General features: G+C 56.7%; 2 protein-coding genes across 2 annotated transcripts; one reads left to right on the top strand and one right to left on the bottom strand.

The window, feature by feature from the left end:
* Positions 1 to 185: 185 nt before the first annotated feature.
* Positions 186 to 5663, top strand: Gorasp1 (golgi reassembly stacking protein 1). The gene is made up of 9 exons (XM_090323375.1): positions 186 to 334; positions 515 to 595; positions 2022 to 2225; positions 2736 to 2822; positions 2913 to 3043; positions 3358 to 3559; positions 4091 to 4235; positions 4719 to 4844; positions 5329 to 5663. Exons 1-9 carry the CDS (start codon positions 272 to 274, stop codon positions 5604 to 5606), a joined length of 1317 nt encoding a protein of 438 aa, XP_090179501.1. The 5' UTR covers positions 186 to 271; the 3' UTR covers positions 5607 to 5663.
* A 1723-nt stretch (positions 5664 to 7386) lies between these two features.
* Positions 7387 to 23339, bottom strand: Wdr48 (WD repeat domain 48). The gene is made up of 19 exons (XM_090323561.1): positions 23254 to 23339; positions 21776 to 21916; positions 18948 to 19026; positions 18012 to 18094; positions 17792 to 17921; positions 17186 to 17274; positions 16454 to 16555; positions 15952 to 16176; positions 15247 to 15321; positions 13486 to 13588; positions 12824 to 12921; positions 11698 to 11805; positions 11273 to 11369; positions 10604 to 10699; positions 10262 to 10367; positions 9419 to 9506; positions 8993 to 9069; positions 7872 to 8064; positions 7387 to 7785 (listed from the first exon to the last, which is right to left on the bottom strand). The coding sequence occupies exons 1-19, from the start codon at positions 23299 to 23301 to the stop codon at positions 7690 to 7692; spliced, it is 2034 nt and encodes a 677-aa protein (XP_090179687.1). The 5' UTR covers positions 23302 to 23339; the 3' UTR covers positions 7387 to 7689.

Here is a 23339-nt window from a genome sequence, read left to right as displayed (position 1 = left end):
GCTGGCTGGCGCGCTCGCTCTCACGTGACTAGGAGACGAGCGGCGGCGGCGTCCTGGGAAACTAGGAGGCCCGGCCGGGTTGCTAAGGGGGAGCGACGCCGGCGTGAGTGGGCGGGGCCCGACGCCGGCGCGAGTGGGCGGGGCCTGGTCGGCGGGTTGCTCGCTCTCACGTGACCAGGGGAAGGGGGGGGGCGGAAGTGTCGCCCGGGCGCACGCGCGCTGAAGCGTCCAGGCCGGAGCCGTCGAGCGCCGAGCGGAGCGGAGCGGAGCCATGGGCCTGGGCGCCAGCTCGGAGCAGCCGGCCGGGGGCGCCGAGGGCTTCCACCTGCACGGGGTGAGCCGGCGCGCGTGCGTGAGTGTGCGTGCGCGTGCGTGCGTGCGCGTGCGTGGCGTCCCGGAGCCCAGGGGCCAGCGGGGCGGGGCGGAGCGGGCGGGGAGGGCTGGGGGGCGGGGAGGGGGGGATCAGCGCGGGGGTCCGCGCCGTCCGCGCCCTCAGGCCCGGCGCGCTGCACAGGTGCAGGAGAACTCCCCGGCGCAGCAGGCCGGCCTGGAGCCCTACTTCGACTTCATCATCACCATCGGACACTCCAGGCTGGTGAGCCCCCGCCACGTCCCCCCACGTCCCCCCCACACCCCCTCCACGTCCCCCCACGTCCCCCCACGTCCCCCCACACCCCCTCCACGTCCCCCCACGTCCCCCCACGTCCTCCCCACACCCCCTCCACGTCCCCCCCCACGTCCCCCCACGCCCCCCCCACGTCCCCCCACGTCCCCCCCACACCCCCTCCACGTCCCCCCCCACGTCCCTCCACGTCCCCCCACGTCCCCCCCACGTCCCCACTCCATGTCCCCCCACATCCCCCCTCCACGTCCCCCCACGTCCGCACTCCACGTCCCCCCACACCCCCCCTCCACGTCCCCCCCACGTCCCCACTCCACGTCCCCCCACACCCCCCCTCCACGTCCCCCCCACGTTTCCCCTCCATATCCCTCCCATGGCCCCCCCACGTCCCAACATCCTCCCCAACGTCCCCCTCCAGTCCCCCTCCACATCCCCCCCACATCCCCCCTCCACATCCCCCCTCCACATCCCCCCCTACATCCCCTACCCCATCCCCTCTCCAACATCCCCCTTCCACATCCCCTCCACATCCCCTCCAACATCCCCCCTCCACGTCCCCCCTATGTCCCCTACCCCATCCCCTCTCCAACATCCCCCCTCCACATCCCCCCTCCACATCCCCTCCAATATCCCCCCTCCAACATCTCCCCTCCAACATCCCCCCTCCACGTCCTCTCCACATCCCCCCTCCACATCCCCTCCAACATCCCCTCTCCAACATCCCCCCTCCACATCCCCCCTCCAACATCCCCCCTCCATATCTCCTCCACATCCCTCTCCACATCCCCTCCAACATCCCCCCTCCAACATCCCCCCTCCACGTCCCCCCTCCACATCCCCCCCTCCACGTCCCTCCTCCACGTCCCCCCACGCTCCCTCCACATCCTCCCTGTCCCCCTCCACATCCCCCTCCACATCCCCTCCAACATTCCCCCCTCCACGTCCCCCCTCCACGTCCCCCCTTCACATCCCTCCTCCACGTCCCCCCACGCCCCCCTCCAACATCCCCCCTTCACATCTCCCCTCCACATACCCCCCTCCACATCCCTCCTCCATGTCCCCCCACACCCTCCTCCACATCCTCCCTGTTCCCCCTCCACATCCCCCCCATGTCCCCTGCCACGTCCCCCCTCCACGTCCCCCCCACTCCCCCCTCCACGTCCCCCCACGTTCCCCCTCCATATCCACCCCCCCATGGCCCCCCACGTCCCCCTTTTCTTGCCAGGCCTGGGACTTGAACTCGGGGCCTGTGGGGCACGCTGTCCCCGAGCTGCTCTTGGAACTCCAGGCTGGCACTCTACCACTGCCATCCAGATCTCAGCCTCCTCTGGGGTGGATTGGGGTGGGGTGGGGCTCGGAAGTCCCCCCCCAGTCATCCCCCCACTCCACTCCGCTGCAGAACAAGGGCAACGACACACTGAAGGCGCTGCTGAAGGCCAACGTGGAGAAGCCGGTGAAGCTGGAGGTGTACAGCATGAAGACGCTGCGCGTGCGCGATGTGGAGGTGGTACCCAGTAACCTGTGGGGCGGCCAGGGCCTGCTGGGGGCCAGCGTGCGCTTCTGCAGCTTCCGCAGGGCCTGCGAGCAGGTCTGGCATGTGCTGGTGAGTCCCGGGTAGGCCGGTGAGGTCACTCGGGGGAGGCTGAGATAGGAGGATCGAGGTCGGAGGCCGCTGGGAGGCTGAGATAGGGGGATGGCAGTCTGAGGCTGGCCCGGGGAGGAAAGTCCAATGAAAACCAGAGGTGGTAGAGCGCTTAGGCTCCGTCAGGCCTTGTTTCCCCGGACAGATGACCCTGCTTCGCCTGTGATTACTATTACTTCGCTATTGTTTAGTACACTTACATGTGTTACTTATTTTCCCTTTTGCCACTCCTAGGGCTCGAACTCCAGGCCTGGGCGCCGTCCCTGACTCTTGGTGCTCAAGGCTCCACGTCCAGTTTTCTGGTGGGCACGAGAGTCTCGTGGACTTTCCTGCCCAGGGTGGCTTTGAACCTGAGTGGCGGGGATCGCAGGAGTACTTACTGGGCAGCATTGTGTGATGCTGTACCTGGGGCCAGTTGGGGAGTGGGGGGAGGACTCACTGCTGCTCTCCCTCCTCCTTCCCCCCCTCCAGGACGTGGCTCCCTCTTCCCCGGCCGCCCTGGCCGGCCTGCGCCCCTACACTGACTACGTGGTTGGTTCAGACCAGATTCTCCAGGAGGTGAGGGGGACCCCAGGCTTGGGGGGGGATGTGGACCCCACAGCCCGGGCTGTGGGCACTGTGTGTGTCCCTCTCCGCCCTCCCCCACAGTCAGAGGACTTCTTCTCGCTCATCGAGTCCCACGAGGGGAGGCCACTCAAGCTCATGGTGTACAACTCGGAGTCAGATGCCTGCCGGGAGCTGACTGTCACCCCGAATGCCGCCTGGGGTGGAGAGGGCAGGTACTGCCAGCTGGCGTGGACTCCAGAGCCGAGTCCTTCCTTCCTCGTGTCTGTCCTTCTCCTGCCCCGCTGTTAACCAGCTCAATTTCTTTGACTCCGCTACTGAGATTTGAACTCAGGACCTCACTGCCCTCTTGGCTTTCTCACCGCAGGCTGCTTGCTCTCTCCCTTGAAATCATGCCTCAGTTTCCCCTCGGTCCCCCTTTCCTGCCCCATGCTGGGTGGGGTGGGCCGACCTCATTTGGTTCAATGAGCTACTTTGTTGGCTCTTCCGTTAGATGAGATACAACAGATGTTTCCCTCTTGGCTCTCAGCTTAGGGTGTGGCATCGGCTACGGCTATCTACACCGCATCCCCACTCAGCCCTCCAGTCACCCCAAGAAGCTGCCCAGGACCCCCCCGCCCGCTGCCCCGCTGCGTGACACCCCACTACATGAGCACACCCTGCCCCCGGTCACCTCCCAGCCCGCCGCCCCGCCTGGCCCTCTAGACCCAGAGCCCAGCGGATACAAGGAGGTTTGTGGCTGCTTCTGTGCTGCCCCCCAAAACTGCCTCGGAGAGCTGTGCCCCATGCCGGGCGCTGGTGGCTCACGCCTGTCATCCCGGCGACTCAGGAAGCTGAGATCTGAGGATTGGGGTTCAAAGCTCGCCCAGGGCAGGAAAGTCCATGAGACTCTCACCTCCAATGAATCACCCAGAAAACTGGAAGTGGCGCCGTGGCTCAGGTGGTGGAGCGCCAGCCTTGAGTGAAGGAGCTCAGGGACAGCCTTCATTATTTTGTGCTGGTCCTGGAATTCAAACTCGGGGTCTGGACTCCACTGTCTCTGCTCGAGGCCGTGATCCTCAGGGCTCGGCCTCCTGAGGGGTTGGGGTGGTGGAGCGGCTCGGCCTGAACCCCATAGAGGCCGGGAGCACGGCTGAGATTAAACGAAGGCTTCGTGCATCGGGGCAGGATGGTGGAGCGAGGGGCCTTGTTTTGGTGGTGTGCATGAAGCCAGCGTGGCTCCTGACTGACCCCGGCCTCGGTTTCCCTCTCCTGGTCTCCAGGCCCTGCTGCAGGCCCCGGGTCTCTTCCCAGAGCACCACGGCCCTGGGAGCCCCAGCCACGCCGCCCCGGACTTGGAGGGACCCCCGTGCTCCAGGCAGATCCCGCTTCAGCCGCCCCCTCCCGTGCAGCGAGTCATGGATCCAGGTACTCAAGCCAGACCTGCAGTGGAGGAGCCCACGGGGCTCGAACTCAGGGCCTGGGCTCCGCCCCTGAGCTTCTTTTGCTCAAGGCCGGCGCTCTACCACTTGAACCACAGCACCATGTCTGGTTTTCTGGGTGGTTCATTCGAGATGAGAGTCTTACGGACTTTTCTTGCTTGGGCTGGTTGTGAACCACCGTCCTCCAGATCTCAGCCTCCCGAGTGGTGAGGGTGCTAGGTGGACAGACCACAGACTCTGTGCTGCCAACCACGCTGCCTGAGGGTGGGAGAGGATGTAGGAGCCCCCTTGGGGATGAGGAGGGGGGAGTGGATGAAACTCTTTTATCTCCATCGAACCAGCAAAAAGCCGGAAGTGGAGGTGTGGTTCAAGTGGCAGAGCACCAGCCTTGAGGAAAAAATAATTCAGGGACCCCACCAGGCCTGGCATCAAATTAAACCACAGTGGTCTCCATGCCTCCCCTCCCCAGGCTTCTTGGATGTATCTGGCATCTCCCTCCTGGACAGCAATCATGACAGCGTGGGTAGCCAGGCCCCTGCCCCAGCCTCGGGGCCAGAGGATGTGGGCTCCAGCGGCAGCTCCCACGAACGGGGTGGTGAGTGGCTGGGACTGGGCCGTTCTTCCCTCCCCCCTCCCGCCCCAGCCCCCGATCCCTCTCCAAGGACCCACCAGAAAACTGGATGCGGTGCTGTGGCTCAAGGGGTAGAGCACCAGCCTTGAGCATAAAGAGCTCAGGAACAGTGCTCAGGCCCTGAGTTCAAGTCCTGGGACTGGCAGAAAAACAACCCTTGGGTCTGAAGGTCTGGGGTGGGGGAAGAGCTTTCCCTGGTGCCAGTGCTGTGGTCTTATTTTGTGATCTCCTGGACCCCACTCTTCTAACTTTTGTGTGAGTACTGGGACTTGAACTCTGGGACTGGGCCCTGACCTTTTCCGCTTAAGATTGGCGCTCTACCCCTTGAGCCACGGGACCACTTCTGGTTTTCTTGTGGTTCATCAGAGATCAGAGTCTCAGGGACTTTCCTTCCCCGGGCTGGCTTTGAACTGTGATCCTCCAGATCACACTGTGCTTGTCCTTCCAGGCGAGGCCACGTGGTCGGGGTCTGAGTTTGAAGTCTCCTTTCTGGACAGCCCTGGTGGCGTCCAGGCGGACCACCTGCCCCGGCTGACTCTCCCCGACAGCCTCACCTCCGCGGCCTCCCCCGAGGACGGGCTGTCGGCCGAGCTGCTGGAGGCCCAGGCAGAGGAGGATGAGGAGGAGAGGCCAGCCGGCGCCGGACTCCCCGACGACCCCACAGAGGCCCAGGCATCCGGCAGCCAGATCCCCCGCGGCTCCCCAGAGGCCCAGCCCGGGCCGTGACCCGCCCTGGGCCGGGAAGTTGGCCACTAAAGCCCTGGCCTCTTCCTGGTGGGGTCTCAGGGCGAGTGCTCTGCAGCCCCATTTCCCGCCAGCCCATGGGAGATAAACCACGATCCTCCTGTTTCAGCCTTCCGAGTAGCCCGATGGACAGGTGCCAGCCCCTGTCCCCTGGTGGATGGTTGTGGGTTCCAGTGCTTCAGGGGAGTCTTTTGGGGGGCCCCCAGGTTGGAAAGCCTTTGCTGGTTGAGGGGCACGACACCTCGTGCCCAGGGAAGGGGGGTGGCTGTCACTTGTGGGGACTGGGTGTCTTAAAAAGGTGCAGCGTGGAGAGGACGGGGTGAGGGGAGGAGGGGCCGATGGCCTGCTGGACATTTGTGTGCGTCAGTCCCAGGGCTTGAACTCGAGGCTCTACCACTGGAGCACAGCGCCACTTCTGGTGTCCTGGTGGGCCACTGGAGATGAGGTTCATGGATTTTAGTGCCTGGGCTGGCTTTGAACTGTGATCCTCAGAGCTCAGCCTTCTGAGTAGCTAGGATGACAGGTGTGTCACCAGGACCCAGAAAGAAGCACTGAGTTTTACGCACCGTGATCTTGGTGTGTGTGTGTGTGTGTGTGTTTCAGGGTCTGGGGCTGGCTCTTTTCCCTAGCTCTGTAGTCTGACCCACGCTTGCTCACTGGAAAGTTCTGGAAGGTTCTAGAACATTCTAGTGCCCCTCTTGCTATGTAAGCAAGAACCAGTGCCATTTCCAGGATGGACAGAGCAGCAGAGGTCTCTTTCCCCGTGGTTTGCTATGAAGGAACAGAGGTGGGAAAATAAACGCACTCCCCCGAAATAATTCAACGAAAGCCTTTATTCTATACAACTGTGAGGTGCGGTTTTGTTTTTACCTTCGGCCTTGCAGTCGGTGGAACTTTCTGGAAACGATGGCTGGTCGGGGCCTGAGTTAACTCCTTCAGGCCTGGGGGCCCCTGGGCTGAGGAATGGAGCTTCTTTGTGTTTTCTTCCAGTTTGCAATTACTTTTTTTTTTTTTTTTGCCATGAGTTCACAACTAATTAAAAAAAAAAAAGTGCAACAAGAGTGCACTGTCGAACACGAGGACGGAGGAGGACAAAGAGGGGGCTGCTGTCTTCAGCTTTCTGAAGAAGGGGTGGGGGAATGGTTATTTCTTTCTTCCTGGTAGGTCTGTGGAGCATGCGCGCACGCGCGCGTGTGTGTGTCCTGGAGCTTGAACTCAAGGCCTGGGCGCCATGCTCAGCTCCCACGCTCGAGGCTGGCGCTCTTCATCACTCGAGCCCCAGCGCCACTTCCAGCTTTTCCTGGATAGCTTATTGGAACCAAGAGGCTCATGGATGTTCTGGCTGGGGCTGGCCTCGAACCCTGATCCTCGGGATCTCAGCTTCGTGAGAGCGTGGCTGGGTTGACAGGCGTTGAGCCCTGGTCTCCCTCTGGCTTGGGTTGTCTCAACTGTGTGGGTCAGTGGAGTCTGGGGACAATGGGGAAGGAACCCCTCCCCCCCCCAGTCCTTGTCACTTTGGGGGGGCCGGGGCCTCCCTCCCCACACAGGCGGTGCTCCAGGCTTGGGGGGACGGGAACCTTTTGCATATAAAAAAGAAGAGCAAGGCTTCCGGGCGGCGGCAGTGGCGGCGTTGGTGCCATGGGTGAGTGAGGTGGGGTCGTGGCCCGCCCCCCTCGAGGGCACAGCTCCCGTGGCAAAACCGACACGACACCCGCGCACGCGCAGGGCCTCCGCGGAGAAGGAACTGTCTCAAGATGATGACTTTGATCTTTTTTTTTTTTTTTATGACAAACTTTTGAAAAAGAAGCCTTGGCGGGAAGTGCCTGCCATGGAATGTTCTCGTGGCGAGGCTGGCCGCGTGTGCACAGGGCACGTGGACAGACACGCGGGGACAGGTGTGGAGGACGTGGGCTCAGTCTCCCGTCTGCTTTACACCTGGAATCCACACTGGGCCGTGGCTTCCACTTGGAGGCCAGGCAGGGCTGGGGGGAGCTCGAAAGGGAGGAGGGGGAGCCGGGGGAGGACGAGGAGGGAGGTGCGCGGCCCTGGACAGCGATCCGCCCTTTCACGGGCACCTCTGGCGGTAGTGGAGTGTGAGGTCGCCCCCGCTCTTCCACACGAAGTGCTTCACGGTGCGCAGGTCCATGTTGGGGTCGAGTACCTGGGGAGTGGGTGTGGGGGTGGGGTAAGGACCCCAGCGTCTCCCACCCCGCACTCACATGCGTCCCCAGGCTCGCGGCCACTCACTTGATCCTGGCACAGAAGCTCGATTTTCTCCTCGGCCAGCACGGCGATGTCCTCCTCCTTCTCCTGCTCGCCCGTCTTCTCGTTGTTGGAGGAGCTGGTGGCCTGCGACTCGCCATCCAGGTTAATGATCTTCTCGTACACGTGCTCCATGACCTTGCGAACCTGCAGCATGTCGCTGGCCGACAGCCGGTCTCTGCGGGAGGGGCAGGTGGGCACTGGGGGGGACATCGTCCAGCCATCCATCTATCCATCCACCCATCATCCATCCAGCCATCCGTCTATCCATTCACGTATCCATCCATCATCCATCCATCCGCACCCTTTTTCCCAGGATTCTCTTGTTTGGTGACCACAAATAACCCAGTGCCGCTCGGCCTCAGGCTCTGTCCATTCCGGAAGTCTGGGGTTTCCTGTGACTAGATGGTGAGACTCGTGTTCTGGCATTCCTGACGTCCACACAGAATGGCTTATATTCTCTCTCTCTTTTTCCTTTTCTCTGCCCTGAAGCTTCAACTTGGCCCTGGGTGCTGGCCCTGCGCTCTTGCTCAAAGCTAGCCTCTACCACTTTGAGCCATAGATGGCGTCACTTTCAGTTTGCTGATGGTTCACTGGAGATAGTGTCACAGACTTTGCTGCCAAGGCTGGCTTTGAACTGCGATCCTCAGATCTCAGCCTCCCGAGGAGCTGGGATGACAGGCGCGAGCCACCAGCACTGGCTGAAAATTTCCTTTGTCCCCTGAGTCTCCACAAAACTCATGATACAAAGATCGGCTCCTAAACTGGGAGTCTGCACAGAGACAAGGTAAAATCAGCCTCAATTCTCAAATGTGCTGCCTAAGCGTTCCCGAGGAAGGATAATAGTAATTAAGACTCATTAACGTGGCTTAGGGATGGCATGGCGAGTGTGTTGCCTTACCTTCTCTTTTCTCTTTGGCCAGTCCTGGGGTTTGAACTCAGAGCACTGTCCTTGGGCTTTCTCAAGGCTAGAGCTCTACCCCCTGAGCCACGGCACCACTTCCCGCTTTTCCTGTGTCTGTGGTACTGAGGAATGGAACCCAGGGCTTGGTGCATGCTAGGTGAGCATCTACCACTAGGCCATGTTCCCGGCCCTGTTGACTTACTTTTTTAAGGTTTTTGCTCCTGAAGACGCATGAGGTTGGAGGTAGAAAGGAATCTTGTTGAACTTGGGCATGTTTTTCTGAAATACGAACGAGGTGGAGAGTCACTGTTTCTATGAGCAAATAAAATGCAAAGCGTTCCACAGACCGTGGCCGGCCCCGCCCTCCTCCACAAGTCAGGGTTAACTGTAAGTCACAGTCTCAGCCTTACCGAAGATGCACCACAAATGTGGGTTTTAGTTGGGCGGTAAAGTACATGTCAAGAGAGGAGAGTCTGGCGGGGCCTCCCTGTCCCGGCGGCCTCCAGCCGCGATCCTCGCATCCCGGCCTCCTGGGAGGCGGGGGCCGGGTGGGGCCACTTGCAACCAACCTCCCCCCCAACCCCGGCCCACCCCCGCTCCGTCCCGGCCCGACCCCAGCGGCTCTTACGTCCACCGTGATGTCGATCACCCACTGAGGCACCGTCTCGTTGAGCAGCATGGACTCCGTCTCGCCACCCGAGTCTCGGCACAGCAGCCTGCAGACACGGGCCAGGGTCGAGGGTCAGGGGTCGCTGCCCCTGCATGATCCTGCCTGGCCCCGGAGGGCAGGCTTCACCCCCAAGTATACGCTACTGCCTATCCCAGGGCTTGAACTCCGGGCCTGGAAGCGAGCCAGACCAAGCCCTTCGCGGCAGGGGCGGTGCCACCCTAGCGGGTCCCACCTGCACCCCGCCCCTCCCGCCTAATGGGCTGTGGGGAAGCCCACTCCACAGCGGATCCCAAGTATAGCCCCGCCCTTCCCGCCTGATTGGCCGTGGGGAAGCCCACTCCACAGCGGGTCCCAAGTGTAGCCCCGCCCCTCCCGCCTGATTGGCCGTGGGGAAGCCCACTCCACAGCGGGTCCCAAGTGTAGCCCCGCCCCTCCCGCCTGATTGGCCGTGGGGAAGCCCACTCCACAGCGGGTCCCAAGTGTAGCCCCGCCCCTCCCGCCTGATTGGCTGTGGGGAAGCCCACTCCACAGAGGGTCCCAGGTAGCCCCGCCCCTCTTCCTGATTGGCTGTGGGGAAGTTCACTTGTTCGTGGTTCTCAGGGGCAGCCCCGCCCCTCCCGCCTGATTGGGTGCTGGCACTGGGGCGGGCCCCAGAGCATCCTATCACGGCGGAGACCCTGCCCTTGACTCTGGAGAGAGGAGGCACGGGAGCCCCAATTCTTACTGTGTGAACGCGCTGACCCCAGGGCTTCACAGGCCGGGACCCCGAACCCTCCCCACTGGGCTCCCCAGTGTGCCTACCTGAAGAGGGTGCGGCCCCCGGCCTCGCCGAAGATCACGGGCGTGTGGGGGGGCACCTGGAAGTAGCCGTTCCCCTTTTGCACGCGGGTCTCCTGCTCTCCATTCACTGCAAAACACACGCAGAGTTGGGGTCGCCCAGGGCTCCCAGACAGCGGGGGTGGGGGGGAAGCGGGGTGTGTGAAGCAGCACCAGAGACTTCCTCTCCCAGGAACCCCGGACAGAAACCGCCAGGGGGAGATGTGGCAAGGCCGTGGAGTCCTGAACAAGAAGCTCAGGGATGTGGCCCAGGCCCTGAGTTCAAGACCCAGGACAGACCACACACACATACTCCCACCCACTCACCGTGGTTGACGTCATTGTCCTCTTCCTCCACGGGGTTCACGTGTGTGCGAGGCCAGTACTCGAGGAGAGCCTGCAGCAGCAGCCCCCCCAGATTCACTACAGCCAGGGGACCGAGGAGCAAACACAAACACAACGGAAAAGACAGCCCGTTAGCTGTCGTGTGAAAATGGAAGAAAGGAATACAACGTTTACATGTCAGGCGCAAGGTTTAGGTTGTTGTTGATTCTTTTTTTTTTCTGGGGGTGGGGGGACAGGGGGGGTCACGGGGGGATTTGAACTCAGGGCCTGGGCGCTGTCCCTGAGCTCTTCAGCTCAAGGCTACCACCCTACCCCTGGAGCCACAGCCCTACTTCTGGTTTTCTAATGCTTAACTGGAGATAAGTCTCATGGACTTTAGTGCCTGGGCTGGCTTTGAACCGAGATCCTCAGATCTCAGCCTGCTGAGTAGGAGGAGGGCACCTGGCTTGTTGATTCATTTTTAAGAGATGGGGGGGGGGGCTGTGTCTTCCTGAACTCAGTCCAGGCCGGGAGTACAGGCATACCCCACCCCACCAAGCCCAGCTAAAGCACAGCACATCTACTCCCTTACGAAGCCTCTAAAATGGCCACGTATGGCAAAAATCAAGGGACTCTGCCAAAGATGGAGAAAGCGATGAAGGCAGAACTTACATTTCGGATCTGACCCATCCGGGCTCGTGAAGCCAGCGTCTTTAGCAGAGACCCAAGCGGCAAAGCAGTCGCTCTCGTCCAAAGTAATGGTTAGCATCTACAAAAAGAGAATGAGGCTGGGGGCTGGTGGCTCACGCCTGCCATCCCAGCTACTGGGGAGGCTGAGGTCTGAGGATCGAGGTTCAAGGTCAGCCGGGGCATGAAAGTCCGTGAGATTCTCATCTCCAATGAACCACCAAAAAACCGGAAGTGGTGCTGTGGCTCAAGTGGTAAGAGTGCTAGACCTGAGCTGAAGAGCTCAAGGACAGTGCTCAGGCCCTGAGTTCAAGACCCAGGAGAGGCACCAGGAACAAACTAAAAATAACCGAAAAGCAAAGATGAGATTTCCACTACTCAAATGCCACAAAGCACAGCAGCTAACTTACCCCCGTTTTTAAGTCCACCGAGAACCAATTTGGCACGTACACCATTTTAAATCTTTTCTTGATTTCATCTTCAAAATCTACTTTGCCCAGATCTTCAACTTTGCATGCCTGTACATAAAACACGAAGGGTCACGTCAACACAAAGTGACTGATTTGAGACTTTGCCACTCAAAATTTTGTAGTTGTTTTAACATTTGTGTCATTTCAAAAAGAATGGTCTTTTTTTTTTTTTTTTTTGCTGATGGTTCAGTTGGTAGTGTCACAATGAAAACACCAGGTTTGAGTCCCAGTGTCGGACCAAATAAAGACGACAAAAAAAAAGTTCACTGAGGCCGGGTGTGGTGGCTCACGCCTGTCATCCTAGCTACTCAGGAGGCTGAGATTTGAAGATTGCAGTCTAAAGCCAGCCCTGACACTAAAGTCCATGAGACTTTTATCTCCAATTCACCACTAGAAAACCAGAAGTGGTGCTATGGCTCAAGGGGTAGGGCGGTAGCCTTGAGCTGAAGAGTTTAGGGACAGTGCCCAGGCCCAGAGCTCAAGACCCAAGACCAACAAAAAAGAAAAGGTCACTAATACTGATACACTGTCACACTTAGCCAGAAGCAGTGAAGCAACTGACAAGTCTCTGTCTCTCTCTGGTCTGGTGTTAGAGCTTGAACTCAGGGCCTGAGCACTGTCCCTGAGCTTTCTTTGCTCAAGGCTGGCGCTCTACCACTTGAGCCACAGCGCCACTTCGGCTTCTTGGTGGAAAGCTGGAAATTTAAAGATTCATGGATTTGCCTGCACACAGCGATCCTCAGATCTCAGCCTCCCGAGCAGCTAGGGTTATGGGCGTGAGCGCTGGTGCCCAGACACCACTAGCAATTAGTGGGAGAGGCCCAGATGCTAGTGGAATCAAGGATGGGAAACCTGAGTGTGGTCATTTTATGCGTGGACAGCATTTGGCCCAACTTGTAATATAAACCAGCCTGGAAGGGAAATAAAGGGACAGCTCCCAGACCCAGCTCAAGCTCTGGTCCCCAGTACTGGTGCGCGTGCGCACACGCGCACACACACACACACACACACACACACACACACACACACGCATAGAAAGGAAGAGTGGACAATCAATGACACCAACCTTCAGCACGTCCCAGTAGGCCACGTTATTGTTGGTGTCTTTGGTCAGTATATGCCTCTTGTCATTGAGAATGTGGCACTGGATGATGCTGGCGCCCCCTGCAGGTGAAGGAAGACACACAGCCAGGCTGAGCTTTCGTGCTCCATGTGGCCGTTCTACCACCTGAGCCACAGCCCCATTTCTGGCTTTTTGCTGGTTCCTTGGAGATAAGTCATATGGCCTTTCTTGCCCTGGCTGGCTTTGAACCACGATCGCAGCCTCCTGAGTAGCTGGGGTGGCAGGCGTGAGCCGCTGGCTCCTGGCTCATTCTCTAGGGTCTTTTCCCTTTCATTTATGGCGGGATTTCATTGAAAATGAGGCCATTACACCTTCATCATTGTGGATTCTTACATAGCTGCAATTAACCCCAATAAAGGGGACGATACCAGGCCGGTTCTAATAATCCCAGCTACTCAGACGACTGAGACCTGAAGATGGCCGTTCAAAGCCAACCTGAGGCAGGCCGTCTGAGACACACTTACCTCCCATGAACCAGCAAAAAGCCGGAAGTGGTGCTGTGGCTCTAGTGGTAGAGTGTCAGCCTTGAGCAAAAATGGTGCTCGGGCTGTGAGTTCAAGTCCCGGGACTGGCGTCAAAGGAATAACAGCTTGTGCATGTCTCACCTTTGATGACTTGGTCAGGCTGCGTACACAGGGGCGTGATGGGATTTGTGCAATCGTTGTCATAATCACCCGAGGCTCTGAAATTATGAATTCCTTTCAGTGTCTGAAGGAAAAAACCAAGAGTTACTTACTCCGTGCATTCTTTTTGGAGCTGCACCTGTCTGTGACAGCGGCAGCCAACTGTCACAATGCAATTATTCGCATGATTAAAAACAACAACAGTGGGGCCGGGAGTCTGGCCTAGTGGTAGAGGGCTTGCCTAGCATGCATGATGACCTGGGTTCGATTCCTTGATACCACATACATAGGAAAAAGCCAGAAGTGGTGCTGTGGCTCAAGTGATAGAGTTCTAGCCTTGAGGAAAAAGCCCAAGGACAGTGCTCAGGCCCTGAGTTCAAGCCCCAGGACTGGCAAAGAAAAAAACAAAAACCAAAAAAAATCAGAGAATAAAGGATGAGAAACACGTGCTGGTCAGCTGACTTATGGTCTTTTTACCTCTTCCTATAATGACTTAATACTAACTGCAAATGCAATCAATTACAATGTGCAATAATAATTAGAAAGACAACAACCACGACGATGAAGATGGGATAGGAGAAAAACTGCACAAAAGCAGTAGCACTCTGTTTTTTTTTTTTTTTTTGCCAGTCCCGGGCTTGAGCTCAGGGCCTGAGCACCGTCCTTGGACTTTCTCAAGAGTAGAGCTCTACCACTTGAGCCTCGCTCCATTTCTGGTTTTTTCTATGTATATGGTACCGCCCGGGTCTTCGTGCCTGCTAGGCAAGCACTCAACCACTAGGCCAAACCCCCGGCCCCCTCTTTTTTTTTTTTTTTTTTGCCAGTCCTGGGCTTGGGCTCAGGGCTTGAGCACTGTCCTTGGACTTTCTCAAGGTTAGAGCTCTACCACTTGAGCCTCAGCATCACTTCCGGCTTTTTTCTATGTATGTGGTACCGAGGAATCGAACCCGGGTCTTCATGCATGCTAGGCAAGCACTTTAACCACTAGGCCAAACTCCCGGCCCAGTAGCACTCTTTTTTTTGCCAGTGTGCTCTACCATTTGAGCCACAGCACCACTCCTGCCTTATTCTGTAGATGTGGTGCTGAGGAATCGAACCCAGGGCTTCATGCGTGCTAGGTAAACACTCGACCACTAAGCCCCACTCTCAGTTCCCAGATGCTTTCTTTATTCAAGGCTGGTGCTCTACCACTTGAGCCACAGCGCCACATCGGGCTTTTTGGTGGTTCCCTGGAGGTAAAGTCACAGACTTTCTTGTCTGGGGCTGGCTTCGAACCTGGGTTCTCACATCTCAGCCTCCAGTAGCTGGGATGACAGGCGTGAGTCTATGATGCCCACTTTGCTTTGCTTTCTTTACTTGCTCTTCACACTACAGAGAGGCTGGCAGTGGTGCCACCTGTGGACCGCGGAGCCAAGGGTCCCCTGTCTCGTTTGGTGTGGCTACCCCCTCTGAATGTGAGAACCAGTCACATCCTGGGTGTGCCAGCGTCTTGTCATCTCAGCTGCTCAGGAAGGCTGAGGTGTGCGAGAGCCCTGTTCAAAGTAAGCCTGGCCGGACACATCTGTGAGATTTCATTGCCATCGTGGATCGGCTGGCTAAATGTCAGACTGGAGGCGTGGCTCAAGTGGTAGAACACTAGCCAGGAGCCCTTAGGTTCACGTCCCAGGTCTGGGACAAAAAAATCAAAACAAACAAGTACACAAACACCCCCAAACCTGGCTAGCACATCAGGGGTTCACTTACCCATTTATTGACCGTAGACTTTGTTGTGGCGACCCAGACGGCAGGGGGCGGGTCAGCGGATCTGTCCAGCTCCATCTGAAATGAAGAAAGAAGCACGGACGCTTGGTGGGGGATGGTCTCGTGTGGCGTCGCTGCACTGTTCCACTAACACAGCCTTACTGTCACCTTAGCGATGGCACAGCGAGGAGCTGGCCCCGTATACTAATGTCCCCAGCTCTTTTACTGGTGTGGCGTTCAGGCCAGGCTGGCTCCAACTTCAGATCCTCCTGCCCCATTCTCTTACATACCTGGATTACAGGCATGCGCTCCCAAGCCCAGCCGACGCCAAGTTTTTTCTAAGTACCATCAGCCAGGGGGACCTAAATGAATGCCGTTAAGAAGGACGGAGGGCTTTCTTTTTGCTCTTTCAGTTATTACTTTTGTGCCAGTCCTGGGGCTTGAACTCGGGGCCTGGGCACTGACCTTGGACTTTCTCAAGGCTAGCACTCTACCACTTGAGCCTCAGCACCACTTCTGGCTTTTCCTATGTATGTGGTACTGAGGAATCGAACCCAGGTCTTTCCGCATGCTAGGCAAGCACTTTAACCACTAGACCACACTCCTGGTCCCCATGCCAGCTTTGAGCCGTGATCCTCAGACCTCAGCCTCCCGAGTCTCCGGGATTACAGGCAGGCCTCGTGTTTTAGCGCAAAGGGGAGGACTTGCCTTGAGCACGGGCGCCTTCTCCTCGCAGATCAGCACACGGAGGTCGGGGTTCCTCAGGTCAGTGCAGTAGATCTTGCGGTCGCGCCCTCCTGAGTACACGTGCGTGAAGGCCTCGTTCACCTGCAGCGCCCACACCCCTTCGTCGTGCACGCGGTACGTGGCGATGCACCGCTGCTGGCCCAGCGACCACAGGCGGATGGTCCCGTCCGAGCTGCCGGACAGACACTGCGAGCAGACGACAGGAAGGTCACGCGGGGCTCTGCACACTTACCCCTTCCAACGCCGACGCTGGCGCTCTACCACTGGAGCCACAGCGCCACTTCTGGCTTTTTCTGTGTCTGTGGTACTGGGGAATCGAACCCAGGGCTTCCTGCATGCTAGGCGAGCACTGTACTGCTAGGCCACGCTCCCAGCTGTAGTTCTTTTTCAAGAGTGGGGCCAGCCTGGGTGGCTCTGCGCTGGCAGGCCGGGCCCGGGTCTGGGGCATGGCCGGGTAGGGTACCTGAGTGCCATCTCGGTTCAGCAGCAAAGCCTTCACGTTGTCCGTGTGGCCTTTGAGCTTCATCAACTTTGCGCATGTCCTGGGGTCCCACACCCTCAATACCTGTGGAGTGAGAGCCCGGGGGAGGGGGGCGTGTCACGCTGGACAGGGCCACGCCATGCCATGCACCGTCCTAGCTCACTTGGGAGGCAGAGATCTGGAGGATCGGAGTGAGAGGCCCGCCCCGGAAGGAAGCAGAGGCTCTGAGCTCTCATTTCAACAAGTAAGCTGGAGACGGAGGCTCACGACTGTAATCCCAGGCACGGGGGAAACTGTAGGGGACCAGGGGTCCCCCACATAACTAGGCCCCCTCCAAAAAAAGGGCTGGGGGCACACGGTAGAGCCAAAGAGCCAAATGACAATGCAAGGACCAGAGTTCAAGACCACAGGACTTGAAGCTGTTAGCAGACACTTGCTTTTGCTCCTGGGCTGGGGCTCTAGGACTGAACCATGCCTCCAGCCCCTTTCTGTTTTCTTTTTGAGGTGAGAGTCCTCCCTGTGTTTGCCCAGGCTGGTCTCAAACTCGTGGAGTCAAACGATTCCCAAGCACACAGCCCCGAGAGTGTTGGGACTACAGGCAGGAGCCACGCTGCAGGGCACTGTCTGCCTATGGGGTTGTCACACTGATGCCATCCATGCCTTGGCGGGTTGTTTTGGTTCCAATCCCCCCCCCCCCCCCCCTTGTCCCCTTACCTTCTCTGTGGACCCTGACACAATGATGGTTCCCAGCTGGTTCATGGCAAGGCTGTAGATGGAATCCTTGTTTCCACTTAAAGAAGAGGCTGTTGAAGAGAAAAGGCAACTTTATTTTTTTCCCAGTCCTGGGGTTTGAACTCGGGGCCTGAGAACTGTCTTGGAGTTCCTGTTGCTCAAGGCTGGCACTCTACCACTTGAGCCACTGCCCCTGGGTTTCTACGTGGGTGAAAAATGAAGGAGAGCAAGCTGAGCATGCGCAGATCTTCAGCCATTTCCTGCCAGCCAGGGAAAGGTAAAGTCAAAGATAGGACAGCTGGCGCCAGACGAGGTGGCTCACGCCTGTCAGCCTAGCTACTTGGGAGGCTGAGATCTGAGGATCGAGGTTCAAAGCCAGCCTGAGGCAGGACAGTATGTGAAACTCTCATCTCTGATGAACTACCAAAAAGCCCAAAGTGGTGCTGTGACTCAAGTGCTAAAGTACCAGCGATGATCAGAAAAACTCAGGGACAGTACCCACGCCTGGACGCACCCACGCGCGCGCACACACACACACACACACACACACACACACACACACACACACACACACACACAGCACCTTACTTGTGACAGTGTTATTTGAGGCAGTTAACGCTGTGAGAGTATTCACGTCCCAAAGGAATATTTGTCTGTCCAGTCCGGCCGAGGCTACTAATTCTTTATCCTTGGCGTAGGCCAAGGCTTTTACATAATCCTGAAATACAGCACACACGCCGTCATCTCTGCGAGCACTGGCAAACGAGCCTCCCCAAACACCGAGGGCCAGCCCCTTGCGAAACCACACCTTGTGCGTCCTTAGCGTCGACATGCAGAATCCCTTGTGTGCATTCCACACTTTCACAGTTGTGTCAGACGACGCGGAAATCACTGCAAGAGGCCGAGAAGGGGGGATAGAATCCTCAGGAGACAGAATGGAGCAACGAAATGCCAGTACTGGGGCTTGAACTCAGGCCTCATGCTCTTACTTAACTTTTTTTCGGGGGAAATCAAGGCTGGTGTTCTACTACTTGAACCCCAGTTCTACTTCTGGTTTTGTGCTGGTTAACTGGAGAAAGCGTTTTGCCTTTCCTGCCCTGAAGGCCGGCTGCACTCTCCATTCTCCTGTCCCAGCCTGAGAAGCTGGAATTACAGCCGTGAAGCCACCAGTGTCCAGCCAGACACACAGTCTTAAAGGTGTTCTCTACAAGTATTGTGTGTTACTTCAAATCACACACGTGTGCACACACACACGTTTTAAAATAGACAGAGGAAACGCTGTTAATGTTTAAGTGAAGGCTCAACTAATGAATTTTTTTTTTTTCTTGGCAGTACTGAGATTTGAACCCAAAGTCTTGTATGAGGCACACTTTTGGTTCACCAACTAATTTGATCCAAAACATTTCTTATTTGGGCTGGTCCTGGCTACCAGCTGTCATTCCAGCTACTCAGGAGGCTAAAATCTGAAGGATCCTGGTTTGAAGCCAGCCTGGGCTAGGAAAGTCTGTGAGACTCATATCTTCGAGGAATCACCAGGGAACCGGAAGTGGCGCCATATATATATATATATATATATGGCTCAAAGTCTCAAAGTGTTAGAATGGTAGCCCTTGAGTAAAAGAGCTCAGGGACAGCTCAGGCCCAGAGTTCAAGCCCCAGGACCGGGATGTTAAAAAAATAAATAATAAATTATTTATGTGAAGTGAGATCTCCCAAAAGCCAAGTACCCCAAAGCAATGCTTACGGGTTTTCCCGTTGCAGCAAACTGCAATGTCATTCACCCAGTCTGTATGATGCTCCATCGACGCTATGTAGGGGTCTTGCTAGAATCAAAAGAAAAACCACAAAGCTGTGCCAGAGACTAAAGGACGTTACACATGAAAGATCCTTCCACGTTATTCCATTAAGTCACACACGGCTCTAAAAAAAACTACATTCAGACAAGACTTTGACCAAAAAGATGACAGCCTTTTTTGGTTTTTTTTGCTCAAGGCTGGTGCTCTGTGGCTTGAACCACACCTCCATGTCTAGTTTTCAGTGGCTAGTTAACTGGATTTGTCTGCCGAGGCTGGCTTCAAACCATGACTCTCAGATTTCAGTCAGGTGTGAGTCCCTAACACTGCTTTGGTTCAGTAATAAAAGCCTCAGTGTCCTGAAGAAATGCTTAATTATTGTTTTTTGAACAATATAAAATTTCAATAGGGGCTAGAACTCTTAATTACAATGATTGTACCAAGTAAGTTTCCTTAAATAGATTCTTTGTAATGCATAATGTATGGACAGGTGAACTCAAAAGACATAAAATATATTTCTACATAAACCCCTTTCACGAAGGGAAAGCTTGAACCCTCAACACATGCTTTACTGTGTGCGGGTGTGTGCGCGTGCGTGCGTGCGTGCGCTGGTCATGGGGTTGAACTCAGGCTTCGGGCCCCGTCCCTGAGCGTCTGTGCTCAAGGTTAGCGCTCTACCACATAAGGCCGCTTTTTGGTGGTTCCTGAGCAGAGTTTCATGCACTTTCCCGCCCAGGCTGGCTTCCAATCACAATCCTCCAATCTCAGCCTCCCGAGTAGCCGGGACGACAGGTGTGAGCCACCGTGCTGAGCTCCTCAGTGACTTTTGTTCAGTTAGAGGCTCTCTGGCTTTCCGAGGGAGGACAGGCACGACGTGAGGGGAATCTGCAGACTCGGGGAGAGGAGAGCCCCAGGGATGTGACGAAGCATGAGGCTTGGAGGCAGGGAAAGCTGTTTGTCTGCTTTTAGCTGTCAAAGCCTTCCTCCTGCAATCTGTACTCCCTCCGAGAAGAAATGGAGCCTGAGGCTACACACAGAGGCTAGGAGATCGCCATGTCAACTCAGAAACTAGACTCGGGGTTCTCACGCTGCTTTCATTGCCAGGAGTAGTTTTGTAGAGACGAGGATTTAGTTACATCCTGCATTGGAGATGCATCCTGGGCAGAGAAAAGAGCCTTCGGGGTGGAAAAGAACTGAGTTTTGATCTTGTCATAAATAAAGGAGAGGCCAGGTGAGCCATGGAGGCTCATAATAGCAGCCAATGCAACTCTTCAGGAAGCTGAGAGCTGAGGATTATGGTTCGAAGCCAGCCCAGGCTGTGAGCCTCTTATCTCCCAAGAAATGACTCAAAAAAAGAAAAAAAAAAAAAAAGCCAGAAGTGGAGCTGTGGCTATAGTGGTAGAGGGCTAGCCTTGAGCAAAAAAGCTTAGGGACAGCCTGAAGGTCCTGAGTTCAAGCCCCAGGACCTGCCATCACCCCTAAATAAAAATTTAAAAAATATAATATAATAAAACTAAAAGTATAAAAAAAAAAGCAATTCTGCTAAGGACAATCTCTTTTCCTGCACCAAACATTAAGCCTATAGAGCAACTTCTTAAAGACAAACTGGAAAACACAAAGACTAGGCGCAGGGATAAAAGCTCATCAAGGTCTTATTTTTTTCCCTCTTGTGTCAGGGTCAGGACACTAGCCTTTGGCCTTTTCCTTTCAAGGCTGGTGTTCTATTCCATGTCTGGCTTTTTTTTTTGTTTTGTTTTTTTTTCTGGTTCATTGGAGATGAGAGTCTCACGGACTTTTTCTGGCCTGGCTGGCTTTAAACCATGATCCTCGGAGCTCAGTCTCCAGAGCAACTGGGATGACAGGCAGAGGCCTTGGTACCAGGATCAAAGGCTCTTAGATGTCTCTTGCTCATCAGTTAACTGGGGATTTCTGGGGGCCTGTGGCGAGAGGGAGGTTAGCTGAGAATTAAGATTCTGGTGGTCATGAAAGGGCCAAGATATCTGTCACCAATTAAGTGCTCATTAATTAAATATCCCTTGGCCCTACCTGTCCCTTCTCTGCCACGTCCCTCAGAATATAGGCATTCAAACCTAAGGCCCCAAAGCACTGGGGTTTTTCACATATATAAGTTTTGTTGTGCACTTTAAAAGAAGCCTTTAGTCTTATATTATTATCCTTATCTTATTTGATTTATATTCAATGTAATTGGGATGTAGAGTTTTGTTAGGAGCCCAAATCTCGTGTGTGTGTGTGTGTGTGTGTGTGTGTGTGTGTGTGTGTGTGTGTGTGTGTGTGCAGCTTTTATTCCTGCTCCTTTACGGCAGAGAGCTCTGAAAAGCAAAGCTAGTTTTTATGTATGAAGATCTTGCTTTAGTTGAACTACTTCTGAAATTCCCTTTGGGATGTCTTTGGTCAGAGGCTTACACGGATGGCTATGTCTTGGTAGTGGGTGCCAAAACAAACACGGGGTGCTGGTGGCTCACCTGTCATCCTAGCTCTTTAGGAGGCAGAGATCTGAGGATCACGAGTCAAAGCCAGCCCAGGTAGGAAAAAAATCTGTGATGGCACCGTGGCTCAAGTGGTAGAGAGCTAGCCTTGAGCACAAAAGCTCAGAGATAGGGCCCAGGCCCCGGGTTCGAGCCCCAGGATGGGAACGAACACACACACACACACACACACACACACACACACACACAACTAAACAAAAAGCCCTCAGCACTCAGAGAGCTCAGGGTGGATGAATGTGAGGAAGAGAGGAAAGGTGGGCTCCTGGGTTTACCTTGTGTTGATTGACACTCCATATTCTGATGATGGAGTCTCTGCCGGCGGTGAAGAGCCGGTTGAGCGCAGGGTCCAGCTGCAGGGCGTTGACACCATTCCGGTTATGTCTCTCCACCTCATCACGGATGACATAGGAAACCTGACAAGACACCCGATCCGTGTTACCAGCCAGGAAACCAAGTGCTATTTCTCACAGGAAACTTGCTTTTGGTTTTTGTGTGCTAATACTGGGGACCTGAACTCAAGGCCCCAGCATGGTCCCTTAGCTTTGTTCTTCAAGAGATGGGGTTGTTGTTTCTACTTGTTTTTTTTTTGGTGCCAGTTTCAGGTCTTGAACTCAGGGCCTGAGCCCTGTCCTTGGGCTTTCTCAAGGCTAGAGCTCTACCACTTGAGCCTCAGCACCACTTCTGGTTTTTTCTATGTATGTGGTACTGAGGAATTGAACCTGGGTCTTCGTGCATGCTAGGCAAGCACTCTACCACTAGGCTAAACTCCTGGCCCCTGGCATTTTCCCCTGTTGAGCCACATCTCTACTTCTGGCTTTTTGGGGGTCCTTTGGAGATGAGATAGCTGTTCAAGTCTCAGGACTCACACCAAACACCAACCAACCAAAAGAAAAACCACCGATCAAACATCAGCATCCAAAATCGTTGCCGGGTTCTCTCCCTCATCATCTAACCACCCTGTGCTCCGGCAATCCAGATCTGAGCCTTTTCCACCCAATGGAAGATATAATGGGGGCATGAGTGGGCAAGGCTAGGGGTTAGCTGGTCCCGCCCCTTCGGCAAAGCCCCTCCCACGGCACAAGCCCCGCCCCCATCCATCACCGCCCGTCATTTCTAACCCGCCCCTACGCTTGCCCCGCCCACTCACACAGCTGCTACCTCTCGCTCCACCCACCGTGGCTCTCAGTCCCGCCCCTTCCCATCTCCCCACCCACTCACCTAGCGGCACCTCTTGCCCCGCCCACCTCACGTCGGCTCCCAGCCCCGCCCCTTCTCTCGCCCCGCCCACTCACCCAGCTGCTACCTCTGGCCTCTACCACCGCGGCTCCCGGCCCCGCCCACCGCGGCTCCCGGCCCCGCCCCTTCTCTCGCCTCGCCCCGCCCCCTCCCCCCCCCCCCTGCTCGGTTCCCGGCACCGCGCGGCCGAGCGCGCGCCTTCCTCGCCGCCCCGGCTTCCTCAGGCCGTTGGCGCCGCGGCCTCCTCGCTTCCCCGCTCCCCTCGCCACGCGGGACCGGGACCGGGGCCAGGGCCTCCCCGCGTCCCTCCCCATCCCACCCGCGCCTTCCCCGTCCGTTAGCGCCGCGGCCCCTCCCCTCGCCGCCCGGCCGCGCTCCTCCCTGGGCGTCCCTCTTCCCCCTCACGCTACGCCGCGCGCAGCCGGCCGGCCGCGGCCCGAAGCGTCCGCCCGCTCACGGCGGGCCCCAGCCTGCGAGCGGCATCCGGGAGGTGGAGGAGCGGGGCCTCCCTCACCTGCACTTTCCTCCGCCCCGCCGTGTTCTGCCGGTGATGCGCCGCCATCTTGCATGTTGACACTGCGACGTCACTTCCGGGAAGGA

Source organism: Megascapheus bottae, chromosome 32 (genome assembly GCF_031878675.1).
Source record: "Megascapheus bottae isolate mThoBot1 chromosome 32, mThoBot2.hap1, whole genome shotgun sequence".
Classification (NCBI taxonomy): Eukaryota; Metazoa; Chordata; class Mammalia; order Rodentia; family Geomyidae; genus Megascapheus; species Megascapheus bottae.
This window is presented reverse-complemented; position numbering and strand designations above follow the sequence as displayed.